General features: G+C 41.7%; 1 protein-coding gene across 7 annotated transcripts in view; it reads left to right on the top strand.

The window, feature by feature from the left end:
- The window catches only part of Epb41l3 (erythrocyte membrane protein band 4.1 like 3), a 215,083-nt gene that overhangs the window by 132,874 nt on the left and 66,651 nt on the right, over positions 1-15,558 (top strand). For all 7 annotated transcript variants that reach the window (XM_048363501.1, XM_048363497.1, XM_048363495.1 and 4 more), the window contains exon 3: positions 1,161-1,358. In XM_048363501.1, coding sequence (XP_048219458.1) covers positions 1,161-1,358 — 198 coding nt within the window. The remainder of the gene's footprint in view (positions 1-1,160; positions 1,359-15,558) is intronic.

The raw sequence follows: 15,558 nt of genomic DNA, 5'->3' as shown, positions 1-15,558 counted from the left end.
TGCATTCTTTCTGTGGCCTGCCACTACAGATTTGCCTTCTAGTAGATATGGTAGCCATGTATTACATTTGCACTGCCGCTGTTGTGGTCATTAAGTAGAGTAATGTAGAATAATAATTGGAGAGCACCACACAGGAAGATTGCCAGCGGAGCTGACTCAAGGGAGAATTTCATGGTGACATAGGAAGTCCTCTGTAGTATTGGGGCTGGCCTGGACTAGCCTGTTGTGATTCAAAGGCAGCTTAAAGCTTTTGGAGAGATTTGATCTGCTCTCTTACTGGCTCATTACAACAAAGGAAAACAGACTTAGAGGATTACTTGGTGGGGAATTTCACTGCTGCTTTCACTGAATTGATTTAGAATTAAATCAAATATTTTAACGGTTGTAAAATTACTGAAGGGATTAATACTTGGAAGCTTTCTAAAGCCTTGAAGTTTATAAGATAGTTTGTAAGTGGATAGGGCATCTATAGCAAGTCGATGTAGAAATGTAGACTGTAGAAAGGTCCAATGAATCATGAAAATAGTGTACCTAAGACAAAATCCAGGTTGCTTTGTTTTAGAGGTGTAGACTATCCAATGCCTTTAAGAAATCAAAAGTCTATTCTTCCTTCTTTGCTTAGTGAACTACTGATAGCATTTGCTAGTACAGTGTAAAATTAATCCTAAGTCAAACTGAAATAAGACCCTATTGGCTCATTTAAATGGCCAAAGTTGTTTAGGTGAGACATAGCATTATAAGACTCTTGTGTATGGCTAGGCACTGTGGATCACACCTGTGTTTCTAGCTACTTAGGAAGCTGAGCTCTGAGGACTGTGGTTTAAAGCTAGCCCCAGATAGAAAAGACTGTGCGATTCTTATGTCTAATTAACCAACAAACAGCTAGAAGTGAAGCAGTTGCTTAAGAGCACCAGCCTTAAATGAAAAAGCAAAGCAAGAGTGTAAAGCCCTGTGTTCAAACCCCATTATTCACACGCACACACACACATACACACATGTGTGTGTGTATATGTATATATTCCTGATGTGCTGTTCAGATGCCTTTCATCCTCCAGGAAATAGGAAAGCAGTCTGTTTCTCAAGTATTGTGCCTTTGCCTGAGCAATGCAATCTTTATTTCCTGTCTTGCAGTGAAAACTGCTCGTTGTTGCTTTTCCCAGGTCACTGACAAGGAACGAGAGTTTGCGGCTGCTGCTGCAAAACAACTCGAGTATCAGCAACTGGAAGACGATAAACTTTCTCAGAAATCATCTAGCAGTAAACTCTCTCGGTCTCCACTGAAGATCGTCAAAAAGCCTAAAAGCATGCAGTGCAAAGTAATACTTCTGGATGGATCCGAATCCACCTGTGATGTGGAGGTAAGCATGTGTTTGAAGGCTTCGGGGCTGCAGATATGTTGACCGAGGGGCTGTCGAGAGAAAACATACAAGACGAATCTTGATTGTTTTTCCAGACCTCTGGAAAATGACTCAACTATGGTCTGTAAGTACAGAATTATTTCCAACTCTTAACGGGAGATCAAATTATTAAAACTGTGTATAGTGCACCAAAATTTAGAACGGGACTTTGTATGTTGGGAAAAAAAATTTTAAAAGATGGGATTTGTTAACGCTTTCTAGAACAGGAACAAAAATGGGGAGTTATTCTTTCTGTGTAAGTTCTGTACATATGGTTATGGGCTCATTTTGACAATAATCACGTCTTTCTCTTGCTTAGGGCATGAGTAATTTTTCTTAAGTGGATATTGAGCTTCTGGGTCAAAGGCTATAGCTCTCTCTGTTGTTTCTTTGAAAAGAAAAGCAAAATTCCAGTGAGAGAAGGGACAGTTGGATGATTTTTGTTAGAAATGTTAGCAAGATCCAGTTAGCAAAAGAGCAGCACTGCCTGTCAGTAGCTATAGATGGTTGTTGTCTGGGGTCACTGGGTGTTGTGCAGTAACCATGCACATGAACTTGCACTGTGGAGGAGAAGAGGTCCTTATGAGCATCCCAAAGGCAATGGAGAGCTCATTCTTGCTGCCTCCAGCCCCTATCCTTGTTTACCAGGGAGGGAGTTACATGTCAGTCACCTTAGCCCCTCCCTGCAGGCTTCCACAGTCCTTGGTTACCAGATTATGCTAACTGTGTTGAGGTAATCTCACACTCACCATTAGCAGAGCACCTGTGTGTGGTCACAATTTCTATTGCTCTTCCCTCCTAACAGCCATCACCAAGGTAGCTGGTTTTCCCGTGTTCCTCTTCAACTGATTCCACTTTCTCTTTTTACAACCCTCTTAGTAGTCCACATATATTTTGTTTAGTGTACTCATATGCCCATGCCTTTCTTATGATAGAAGATTCAAATGTTTTTATATGGATAGTGTCATTCAGGATAAGGGATGGGCTACTAACATCACAGATCGAAGCAACATAGAAAAAAAAATTAAAATTCTTATCTCAAGATGTATTTAATCTAGCCAGGGACCAGTGGCTCACACCTGTATTCCTAGTTATTCAGGAGTCAGAGATCTGAGGATTGTGGTTCAAAACCATTCTGGGTAGGAAAGTCTGTGAGACTTTTATCAATAGTTAACTAGCAAAAAAAAAAAAAAAAAAAAAGCAGGAAGCAGAAGTGTGGCTCTAGTGGTAAAGTCCAGCCTTGAGCAAGAAAGCAAAGGGACAGCCCTGTGCCCTGAGTTCAAGATGCAATACTAGCGCGCACACACACACACACACACACACACACACACTTATATAATCTAGTATGATTTGAGTAATAACCCTATCAAACTTCACATGTAGGCTGAGCACTAGTGGGTCATGTATTCCTAGCTACTTAGGAGTCAGATCTCAGGATCATGATTCAAAGCAAAGCCCAAGCAGAAATGTCTGTGAGACTCTTATCTACAATTAACCACCAGAAACCAGAAATAAAGCTATGGCTCAAAGTGGTAGAGCACTAGCCTTGAGCAAAAAATGCTCAAGGGCAATGCCCAGACCCCCAACTCAAGCCTGTGACTGACAAAAAAAGAGCACATATAGGATGTCTTAACTATGTGAAAAAAATGCAGATTGAATAGATCACAGAAAATATAATAAAATTAGCAAAGAAAATAAAGTTCTGTAATCTGCATTATGCTGATTTGTAGCATCATTCTATAGCCTTAAGATATCATCTCTTTTCCTTTCAATAAAATATTTTTGTTAATCTGGGTGCTGGTAGGTCATGCCTGTAATCCTAGCTACTCAGGAGGCTGAGACCTGAGGATCGAGGTTCAAAGCCAGCCAGTACAGGAAAACCAGAAATGGCGTTATGAGTCACAGTGGCAGGGTGCTTGCCTTGAGCTAAAAAACTCAGAGGCAGTACTCAGGCCTTGAGTTCAAGCCCTACAACCACCACCACAACCAACAACAAAATTGTTAATCTTATAGATTCACAAGACCTTTTGATCTAAAAACACTGTAAAACATTGTGAGCAGAATATTTTCAGACACTAATGTACTTGATGCTGACAATTGGGGGGGGCAACATTGTGGAGAAGATAAGGAAACAAATGTGGTAAAGTTCAGTGGACTCATTTGGTGCTGATTGGTTGAAGAAGAAAAAGTTGTCAGTCAAAGTAGGTGTGGGTATCTCACTCTTGTAATGCTAGGTACTCAAAGAGGCTGAGTCCTGAAGATTAGGGTTGGAAACAAGCCAGTGCAGAAAAGTACTAGATTTCACTTCAACCAGCAAAAATGCAAAAGTAGAGGTCTGCCTCAAATAGGAAAGCACCAGCCATAAGCAAGAAAGCCAAGCAAGAATTGTGGTGTTGCTTCTCAGGTGGCAATGAGATGCAGTTTGAATGTCTTTTCTCTTTTGACATATAAGTTAGAAAGTAAAGCTTGGTTAGAACATATACACAGCACAACCTAGTTAAGTAAACTGAGAAACACTTTTTGTTTTGCTTTGTTTTGTCTCAGAATGTGGGCTTGAACACAGGCCTTGGGCTCGCTTCACTTGGCCTTTTATGCTCAGGTCTGGTGCTCTACCACTTGAGTCACATCTGCAGCCTGGCTTTTTGCTACTTAAAGACGGAGTCTTGCAGATTGTTTTTCATGGGCTGGCTTTGAACTATGGTCTTCTGAGCCTCAACCTCCTGAGTAGCTAGGATTAGTGGCATGATTAGTGGCATGAGCCACTATCACCTGGCTAAGAAGTCAGATTTTCATAAACATAAAAACTGTTTTAGCCAGGTGTTGGTGGCTCACACCTATAATCCTAGCTACTCAGGAGACTGAGATCTGAAGATCACGATTCAAAGCCAGCCCAGGCAGTAAAGTTCGTGATTCTCATCTCCAATTAACCACTGAACAACCAAAAATGGAGCTGTCACTCAAAATGGTAAAATGGAGGATGAGAATATAACTTAGTGGTAGAGTGCTTGCCTAGCATGCATGAAGCCCAGAGTTCGATTCCTTGGTACCACATGAACAGCAAAAGCCAGAAGTGGCGATGTGGTTCAAGCGGTAGAGTCCTGGCCTTGAGCAAAAGATGCTCAGGAACAGTGCCCAAGCCCTAAGCTTAAGCCCCAGGACTGGCCAAAAATAAAGTAAAATGGTAGAGCCCTGGCCTTGAGCAAAAGATCTCAGGGACAGCACCCAGGCCCTGAGTTCAAGCCTCATGACCAACAGTGTGTATATGTGTGTATATGTATACATACACACATGCACGTGTGTGTTAACTTTGCAACCATGTATACTTTGCCATGAGAAGAATTTCAGGAGGTGCACTAGGGGAAGCCTGTTTTTCAGGTGCTCCTTGACAACTTCCAATGCCTGTTCCTACTTGCGGCATGAAAAAACTCAGATACTTAGACTTACTGGAAGCAGCAGCATTACAGGTTAATCCGTTTTCCCAGCGTCTGCAGTTGGAGGGGAATTAAGAGCAGAATGACGGAGGCAACAACAGGCGGAACTCTTAGGAGTTTAATAAGGCATCCCAGAGAATTTTCTTTTAATGAACTTGTGATGATTTCTCCCATGACTTGCTTAATGCCTTCATCATTTCACCCTCAAAATGACTTAATCATAATCATTTGTGTCACCTCTAAATGGGCCTCTCTGGTACCAGGTAGCATTTCCCCTGGCCCAGTAATGCCTCCTGGGAAGAGACCCAGTGACCCAGAAAAGCAATAGAGAAGGAGCAGTTCTCTGAGAGCAATGACTGGACACAATGTAGCTGCTCAGTTCCTGCCCACCCCTTTCCCTTTTGATACCAGAGTTTTCAGATTGTGCTGGATTTTCCCTGACCTTAGAGCATTTTAGCATTCAATGCTTTGCACTTGGGAGACCTTCTCCTCCATGACTTGTTCAAACTAGGTCTTGATTATGTGCAATATAAGAAAAGGTCTTAGTGTAGGCAGCTTCATATTGTATGTCTTTGGGAAATACACTTTAACCAAATCTGCATATAGACCAACAAAATCACTAATAATGTGATTTTTGCCTTCATACTATTTTCAATTGACAGCACAAGCACCGTTCTGTGGCCAGTGGATTATCACTGTTGATGTTTGCTTCTAAGCATAAATGTGTAAAGCCCTCAATTTGGAAGACATAGTATCCATGGGGTTCATTTTATTCTCCTTGCTTCTGTGTCAGCAGACTGCCTTTGGTCTAATTAGCACAGACTGTCTCCCAGTGACCATCTAGTTAGACATTTGCACCTCTTATTTGAGGACTATGCTAATGCAGTCTGCTTTGGTTTTAGAAAAATGTCAGACTTGATTCCAGTTTGATAGTCTAATAGATTCTCTGCTATGTGGTATCACATTTAACGCATCATGTGCTGCTGTTTGGCCAAAATTCCACTAAGGGCTCCTAAGTGTTGCCCTTAAGTGTTGCTAGAAAATGGTGGAGGGTTTACCTCAGAAGGACCTGCCAGCTTTCTCTCCCCATCCAAAGCCATCGTTTACTTAGGTCTTAAATACCGGTAGCTCAGTAGTGTGGAAGACTGAGTTTATAGAAAGTCACTGTTAGTCTGCACCGAGCTCACACCCTAGGGGAAAATGCCAGCGAACCAGCCACCTTGGAATAGGGATTACAATCCAAGCTAGGGTAAACCTAAGTGGAGCTCTTCATGGAAAATTGAAACCATAAAAGCATTAAAATCATGAAACTGGGCACCAATGGCTCACACCTGTAATTCTGGCTGAGACCTAAGGATAATGGTTTGAAGCTAGCCTGGATAGGAAAGTCCATGTGACTCTTACCCCCAATTAACTAGGAAAATGCTGGAAGTGCAAGTGTGGCTCAACTGGTAGAGTACTAGTTTGAACAAAAAAGCTACAGGTCAGTGCCCAGGCTCTGAGTTCAAGCCTCAGTAACAGCATACACACACACACACACACACACACACACACACACACCCCACATGCATGCACACATGAGAGTCGGGGCTTTTGTTTTAAAGGTCCTCTCCAGAGGTCTAATGATTGAATGATGTCTGTGACTGAGAAGAAATTTGGTCCACCCAGATTGGGCCGAAGTCTAGGGTAAATACATGTTGGATCCAACATCCTGAGGTGCTCTGTGTGTTCTCTACTTACTCAAACTTGGTTGGCAAACCAAATTCAGTGCCTGAATTCTTCAACTTCTATGTGGTTAAAACACTTTCTAGTCCCATAACTAGACAGTGAATACCATTGCCTTCATTCAGGAAGTTGGTTTCACATGACTTTTCGTGAATTATAAGAAGCACATAATTATAAAATGCTGCAAAATGACTTCTTCATAGCCTGCACAGGAACTGTTCATTTACACATAAAGATTATCATTAGTTGTAATGGTAAATTTCAGTTTCTCCTTGAACATGACCTCTTCCCAGTGGTTCTCTGCTCTGCTGAGCAACTAGCTATATCCAAGCACCTGTCAGTGCTGTCATCAAATGGCCCAGTGTAACAGCAGCAGCAGCAGCAGCAGTTTTCTACTTAACTAGGGATGCCCCTAGGGACTTTAGGAGATGGGAGGACATTAATTAACTTTGTTTCCTTGTGACAAGGCTCTTCAGTGCAACCATAGGAACAGTTGCCAGCAAGGTCTGTTAATATGCAATGTCTCCTCACCCAATAAAGTTACCACTAAATCTTCCCAAAGTATTGAGATTTGTCCTCACTAAAACTTGATGAAGATAGACTCTTTTTACTAAAATAGTTTAACCTATTCTTCTGCTCTTCATTTTTTAAAGTCATATACTTTAACAGTCCATTATGAGCATAGACATAGCCTATTAAACACTCTCAAGAATATTAAGTTTGAAAATGTGGACATTTATGTCAAGAAATAGAAACAGGAAAACCCTCTGGCATGTTGCTGTATTATAGATTATGTTGTAGAGACTTTGGGATTTGAATGCACGTGGGCATTAGATACCGGATGCCCAGCCCATGGACCGGGAAAACTCACTAAGGAATCCCTTTTGCATTTACTCCCAGCTGCCACGTTGTGCTAAAGCCTACCTGAGTACTCACTTTCTAAGTGCTAATAATCTCTCTTTCTTCTCCTTCTCTCTCTCTCTCATATTGTCTGTCTCTCCCTAAGTATCTCCCTCTCTCTTCATTTCTGTCTCTATCTTTCTGTCTCTGTCTCCATTCTGTCTCACACACACATACATATTTTAAAATAATTGTACCAAGGAGTTTCTTTGTGCTATTTCTATACATGCATATAATATACTTTGATCAAATTTACCCCTACTTGGAGCTGGGAATGTGATCTAGTGGTAGAGTGCTTGCCTAGCATGCATGAAGCCCTGGGTTTGATTCTTTAGCACCACATATGCAGAAAAAGCCAGAAGTGGCGCTGTGGCTCAAGTGGTAGAGTGCTAGCTTTGAGCAAAAGAAGCTCATGGACAGTGCCCAGGCTCTGAGTTCAAGCCCCAGGACTAGAAAAAAAAATTACCCCTACTTACTATTTCCCTTGCCTCTTTTATAAATAATTGATATTATCTTACTCTACTTTCACATGTGCATATGAAGAACTTCAATCATCTTCACTCCCTACTCCAGATAATGAAACACAAGGCTTATATTTTCTGCTTCCTGTTTCCCTAGCTCCTCAAGTTCTCACTGTGTTTTATGGCCATTTGGTGTTGCTCATTTAAGGAAAGAAACTTGCTGCTCTGTATGCAGGCAGACAGAATCCTAGGTGATAATGCTCTGGTCTTAGCTGCGCTGGAGTTCAGTGTCTTGTTCATCTTTGTGCTTCTAGTAACACCATGGCTGGCTTTTCACACAATAGAAAAGCAGAACTTGTCTAGTGAAGTCAGCAATCTTCCAAGTTTGAAAACTATCCATACTTTTAGTTCTCATCGTCCTGACTAAATGTATTGGGTCTGCTTCCTTTTTAAAATTTATGTGCTTGGTATTTGCCTTCATTGGTTCATCCCCGCTTGGCCTCTGAAAGTAGTTGCATGTGTTCTGAAGTAATTCCTTTGAATTCACTTACACCTTGGATGGTCTTGTTGCCACAGCCCTCCTGAGATGGTGACCTGACCCCTGGCTGTTCTTTAGATCACTCGGTCTGGGTATGGATGAGGGTTGCTGCTGCTGTTTGTCTGCTTCTTCAGAAATAGCAGACTGCCCCTAATCCCCACAGCCCACCTTGGGTACAGACCACATCATGCTCTGTCGCATGCCCTTCTCAGAAGTCATAGATCCTCATCTTCTTACCCAGCACCTCCCCACTCCTACATGGTAGGTGACAGTCACTCCCACTGTAGAATAACCCTAGTCAAGCTCCACTCATGCCTAGCCCCAAAGAGAAAGGAAGCCCCCACTCTGGCCCAAGGCATTCCTCATTGTCTTCCTCTCTGCATGCTGGACTGGAGCCATCCACGTGTATGGTCACCACAGTCTCCCATCTCACTGGCCCATGACTCCAGGACCGAAGCCCTTGCTACCATGAGTTTTTTCAGTCTCCTTCCTAACAGTGAGCCTAAACTTAAAGCTTAACCAAAAAAATTCACTGGGGTGTGATGCACACCTAGAACCTCATTAAAACCTTTCTGTACCCTGTGGTACAGTGATCAATTTGCTGATAGTAGGTATCAATATATTTTTGAAGCCAAGGAATAAATCATTCGAATTTGATTGTTTTTCTTCCTTTCTTTATTTTTTATAAGAGCTTTGAACTAGAACCAACATGATATCACACTGTGTGCCAAGAAGCTACAATATTTTGCTAGTTTTTTGAGGGCTATAATGTAAAGTTATCAGAGGGGGGATACAAACAAATGAGCCAAGTACTTTAGGCTTGAATATCAGATTTTCTTCACCAAAGAAGTGAAACATATGTGGAAAGGACATTGGAAGTAATGACGCCGTGTTTCTCTGATGAGCAAATAGGGTCAGGACAGTTCCTGGTGTATCTGGACCACACAGCCTTGAAAGGACAGAGAAGATAGAGCACAGGTCCCTTCCTCTCTGTTCCAGTGATATCTGCACTTTACAGACATCTGCACAGTCTGCAACAACAGAAGAACCAAATGGAGTACTGCAGTTGTGAAACTGGAGAAAAGGAGAATGAGCTGCTTCACAAATTATTTACCAATTTGAAGAAATAGATTTGTGATAAGCTACTGTATTCTCTAGTGTTTTAGACAGACAGAGAGTCGGAGAAGGTTAAAGAAGGGAGGCCATCAAAATCTGTCTTTCCCTCTTGCCCTTTCCCTTCCCCCGTTCCTGTGTCTGGAAGGGTTTCCATTGCATCTCCAGAGGACAGGGTAATGGATTTTTCTTTTGAATGTACTCAAAGCCTGTAGCCAACTCATTTGGCCTTTGTTGGAGGAAAAGATCTCGCAGGCTATGGACCAATCCCATTCAAGAAAATCAGGTGAAGTCAATGGGTAGAATGTCATTCTCCCAAGATTTCCTAAATCTGAAATTGACAGTCAAGGCTCTGGTGTTGGTTCTACTTTGATGAAACATTCTATTGTGGAAACAATGGAGTTTGAAAACAATGCTTTTTATTTTGAATGAAAAAAGGAAAATAGCCAGAAAGAATTCAAGTGGTGTATGGAGCAAGGTTCAAGGCTAAACTCAGCCCTTTGCCTTCTTGTAGAATGCCAAGGCAAGATCTGTAGCTGCCACCCTCTAGTTAGATCCTAGTTATCTCTCCCTGAGAGGAACAAGTTTCTCCATCTAGTAATTCCTTTTCAATTTTCCTCATCAAATTGCCAGTTCATTGCATAATTACACCATTTCCCCATGAGAGATAGGTTGTAATTTTAATGATTATAGCTCATTTCCTCTTAGCATGTAAATCAGTGCCTTCCCTTTTGTGAAAGTACTCTTGACCCTTCAAGAAGTGTAGGAAACAGGCTAATGATATTAGCTATAAGATTAGAAAGTCTTAGCCAGGTGTTGGTGGCTCATACCTGCAATCCTAGCTACTTACATGGCTGATATCTGAGGGTCAAGATAGGAAGCTATGAGCAGACAAATCTTAGACACTCTTATCTCCAAGGAACAAGCAAAAAGCCAGAAGTGGAAGCATTGCTCAAGTGGTAGAGTGCCAATTTTAAGTAAAAAAGCGAAGTGAGATCATGAGGCCCTGAGTTCAAGCCCCAATTCTGGTGCATGCCTGTGTCACTTCACAGGTATCAAATAACTGGGAGCATATCTGCATAGTGAACAGTTTCAAATTTCATATTCCTTTGTTTACTTATTTTTAGCCCATTTTAGAGAGGTCTCTTGACATCACCCCCAAGTTAAGATTTATAAGATACTGACCCATAACCTCTTTTTCCCTGAAAGAGCTGAGAACCTGGTTTTTAGAGTTGGAAGAAAATGTGAGCTTTAGTCTCTTGTTCAGCCCTCCAAGTAAGAATGGGACGGGTGGACATTTCTGCCAAAATGCACAGAAATAAGTTCAGGGAAGTCACAGTTCTAGGAAAGGTAAAATGTTAGCCGACATCTAACATCCACCCACCCTGTGGCATATTCAGTGCTGGCCAGCTCAGCCCCCACAGGAAGCACACACTGGCACTAGGTAGTTTCAGGATTTTGGCCGGCTCTAGGATCTGATTGACATGTTGAAAAAAGGTAATTCTTTTAGCTTTTATCCCAAGAGAAATATGGAGCTATTGGCTTGGAAAACATTTTTGAACTCTAAAGAGAGATATTAAAAATGCATTTCTGAAATGGAAGGACTTGGAAAAAGTTATACTAAGTGAAGTGAGCCAGACCCAAAGAAACATAGACTATATGGTCTCCCTTATAAGGAATAATTAGCACAGGTTTAGGCAAGTCACAGCAGAGGATCACAGGAGCCCAATAGCTATACCCTTATGAACACATAAGATAATGCTAAGTGAAATGAACTCCATGTTATGGAAACGATTGTTATATCACAGTTGTAACTACTTTCAATGTGCCATATGTAACTGTAGCCTATATTATTGATGATATTACTGTATCACCTTCCTGTGGTTGTACCTACATAGTCTCTGTATCTTGTCTGAGTATATTGGAAACCGGGTATACCGGTATTAGAACCAGGAAATTGGAAGGGAATACCAAAATCGAGAGACACAGGGTAAAAAAAGACAAACAACTACAAAAGCAGTACTTACAAACTGTTTGGTGAAAATGAACTGAACAACTGAACAACTCATGGGGGGAGGGAAGGGAAAGGGAGAGGGGGAGGGGAGAGTGAGGGACGAGGTAACAAACAGTACAAGAAATGTATCCAATGCCTAATGTATGAAACTGTAACCTCTCTGTAATTGATAATTTAAAAATACACACACACACACACACACACACACACACACACACACACAAATGCATTTCCGAGTACTCTGTAGGTTGAACGTCTCTACGGTCTTGTTAATGTATATAGCAGAGTAAGAAGAAAAATCTGCCATGGCCATGCTTCAGGCCTCTGGTGATTTTTGTTCTGATGTGGCAGTTAAATAGAGATTTGGGGGGGGGGGGGCGTGAAAAAGAGAAAAGAAAAGGCTCTGAGGAAATGTTATATGGCAAAGTTTGATAGTTTTTCCTCCTGGTATTTTTAATGTTAGTAATGCATATGCTATGCCTAATGCTTACCAGTAATCAATTACTGCAACAAGTTTGGCACTTATTTTTAGGCTAAGAGTATGTTTAGCTTTGAATTCATGCATTGCTTGGGGTTCCACTCAGATGGAATAAAGAAGGACTGATAGCCATTCTTCAGGTCTCCTAATACCTAGTCATCCTTTCCAATTTCCTGTCTCAGATATACATGCAGGAAGAATCTAGTACAAGTCATTCCAATATAAAGCGGGTCATTTCAAACTCTAAATCCATTTAACAGACTTTTTTGTTGTTAGGCACTCGTGCAGAGAAACCTAGCTTGCTGATTTTATGCTGCATTGCTCAAAATATCTAGGACTCATGAAAGATGGTATATTGGCAATATCAAACTCTTAATTTTACTTTTAATCTATATCTAGCATTTAGTATTTCAGTTAAACTGACACACTCATACTATGAATTTTTATCCTCTTAAATAAGATAGCAGTTTAGAATCTAGAGCACATTTCCCCAATCCACTCTAAAAATTAACAGTTAAATTTAAGCAGGAGGCAGATGTCAGAGGACTGTGCGCTTGAGGCTAGCAGGGGAAAAGTTCCTAGTACTGTGAAGGGTGAACAGAACAAAGTTAAACTTCAGAAGTTAGCATGTCATAGCATTTGCCTTGGTGGCATCTTGGCCTTGTCAGCTATTCATCAGTCTTCATTTTCTCATCTACATGAGAGTCCACAGGATTGTGGTGGATAGCAGAAAGAGAGGATGTCGAGAGTCCACAGGATTGTGGTGGATAGCAGAAAGAGAGGATGTCAAGAGTCCACAGGATTGTGGTGGATAGCAGAAAGAGAGGATGTCGAGAGTCCACAGGATTGTGGTGGATAGCAGAAAGAGAGGATGTCGAGAGTCCACAGGATTGTGGTGGATAGCAGAAAGAGAGGATGTCGAGAGTCCACAGGATTGTGGTGGATAGCAGAAAGAGAGGATGTCGAGAGTCCACAGGATTGTGGTGGATAGCAGAAAGAGAGGATGTCGAGAGTCCACAGGATTGTGGTGGATAGCAGAAAGAGAGGATGTCGAGAGTCCACAGGATTGTGGTGGATAGCAGAAAGAGAGGATGTCGAGAGTCCACAGGATTGTGGTGGATAGCAGAAAGAGAGATGTCAAGAGTCCACAGGATTGTGGTGGATAGCAGAAAGAGAGACAGTGGAGTGTTTACAGTAGCCAGGCACCTCCAGATCTGCATTAGCTCACAAACTTCTACCCTTCTAGAACTCCATCTGTTCCAAATATATTATAAACCTAAAACACTCTAGAATGGTGGGATTTTAAAATATAACAATGGGCTCATAGTCTCCATCATCCAAATATTTTGCTTTCATCAGCAAACAAGAGGTGAAGTTATGTAGTGTGTATGTAGTGTGTCTAAGAGAGTGAATTGTATTTCAATTAAAGGAATACCATAACGTTTTTCCAATCGGCTAATCATTAATTTAATAGTTTTAGAAATTCTCAATGACAAGACTATATTCCCATTTTTCTATGGACAACAGGAATTGTTTCTCCCTCTTTTTTCTTTTTAAATTATTTTTATTATTTCTGTAGTTGTATAGAGGAATTTCAGTTCAACATAACAATTTATGAGTACAATCCAGCCTGATCAGTGTCACCCCTTTCATCATTCTCTCTTCCCTCACTTCTCCTTACTTTTACCCTATTATACTAAACTCCTTGCTAAAACTTCAAAATAAAAGGAACACATGTTCAAAGCTTTTACTAAAGAACAGGAAGTCACTGTGCTTGGGATTCTAGTGGTTTTTAAGGTTCACCCACCCTTAGGCTGGGAGGTCAGGGGTGGGAAAGGCTGGCCTAGGAGACAGAGAAAAGGTATTTTTGTTCCCACCGCTCAGGTGAACCTGCTGTGATTAGACAGCTCAGCTTTGGTGGCTGTTGCGTCAGAAATCAGTGGGAGTCTAACAAGCCTGAGTACGTTCTGAGCATAATTACACACACTCTTCTGGGCTTTCAGTGCTTATGCAGAACTGACTCACATGTATGGAGTGTCCCTAGCTTCACTAATGAACTGCCTCCCATTAAGGAAGTCGACTGAAGAAAGGAGGCAATGGAGTGGCCCTGCTCTTCCTTCAATAGTCTAGTCAGAATGTGGCACAGGCCTTCCTTTTCCTCGAAGCCTCAGCTCACTTTATTTTCTGATTTTTTTGCCTTGGAACTGCGGGAAGAGACTTCTTTGAATGCTCAGTTTGGTTTGAAGTTCTTTAAATTAATCGCAGGTCTTCCTATATATTCCCTTCAGTAGAATTTTCAGCTAAGGTTCTTTTTTCTGGCTCTTGTTCCCTGAGCAGTTCTGTATTGTGCCGGGATTTTAGAAAGTAACTTAGAGACACATTAGAAGCCTCTAGGAAGAGATGGAAGCCGATCCAGCTCATTTTCTTCTTCATGTTGGGACTGATCCTTGTCTATAACCTAGAACTTTCTTGCCTAAAAAAAATTGGGTGTGGTTGTTGGAGGGGCTTTGCTCAGTCTTCTTAATCTCTCAGGGTTTAAGTGATGAAAAAGGACTGAAGTATGAAAAGCTTGACTGGGATCTTTAGCTGGCTATACCTTGCTTCTATGACAGGAAGGATTCCTAAACACTGGTCCAGGTTGTTAAAAGTGGTAAATGGATCCCCAGTCACTGTGGGAAGGTGGCTATTAGTTATGTGAAAATGCTGGCTGATTCTCCCTGCTGTGGTATTTAATATAACGTGGAGTCAAGTACCATTTGTGTAGACTACTTTTCACACTTATAGAATAATTCAAACTCTATACCTGCTATTTACGTACCACTGTTTTGAACTTTCATCCTTTGGACAGATAAGGACCTGTGAGTAGCAAGCACAGACATCATTCAGGGGCATGGAGACAGGAGGGGAGCTGGAAGACAAGCTCAGTCCTCTCAGGAAGAATGGGCTTGCTGTACTGTCTCATATTGTTCTATAAGAGTAGTCATTTCCTATTGTCTTATAACAAATGCACATAAACCGACTAGTTTAAAGCAGGTCATGATTATCATCTCATTTTTTTCCCTTGGGTTAGAAGTCTGGCCTAGGTTAGCTACTCCTGTGCACTAGGTATTATAAGTCAGAAATCAAATTCTTTGCTGATGCATCCTTATCTGGAGGAGGCCCCGGAGAGATCCAGTCTTGTGCTCCTCTGGGATTTAGGCAGAATTTATTCTCTTAAGGCTGTAAGACCAAGGCCCTCACTACCTTGTTATTGCCCTGAGGCTCCCTCTAAGGCTCCCCTCCCCTTGATCTGTCTCACCTTGAATCACACTCTGCCTCTGCAACCTGCTGGAGAAAGCCTTGGATTTGTATGGAGCTCAGAGAATGAGGTCAGACTCACCTAGGTAGTGCCTCACCTTAAAACCAACTGCACCCTCTAACTTAAACTGGGCAGGGAAATGGCGGCCACGTTACTCTCAGTCCCAGAGATTATGTAGGATGTGTGGCCATCTTAGCATTCTT

The sequence above is a fragment of the Perognathus longimembris genome, chromosome 15 (assembly GCF_023159225.1).
Source record: "Perognathus longimembris pacificus isolate PPM17 chromosome 15, ASM2315922v1, whole genome shotgun sequence".
Classification (NCBI taxonomy): Eukaryota; Metazoa; Chordata; class Mammalia; order Rodentia; family Heteromyidae; genus Perognathus; species Perognathus longimembris.
This window is presented reverse-complemented; position numbering and strand designations above follow the sequence as displayed.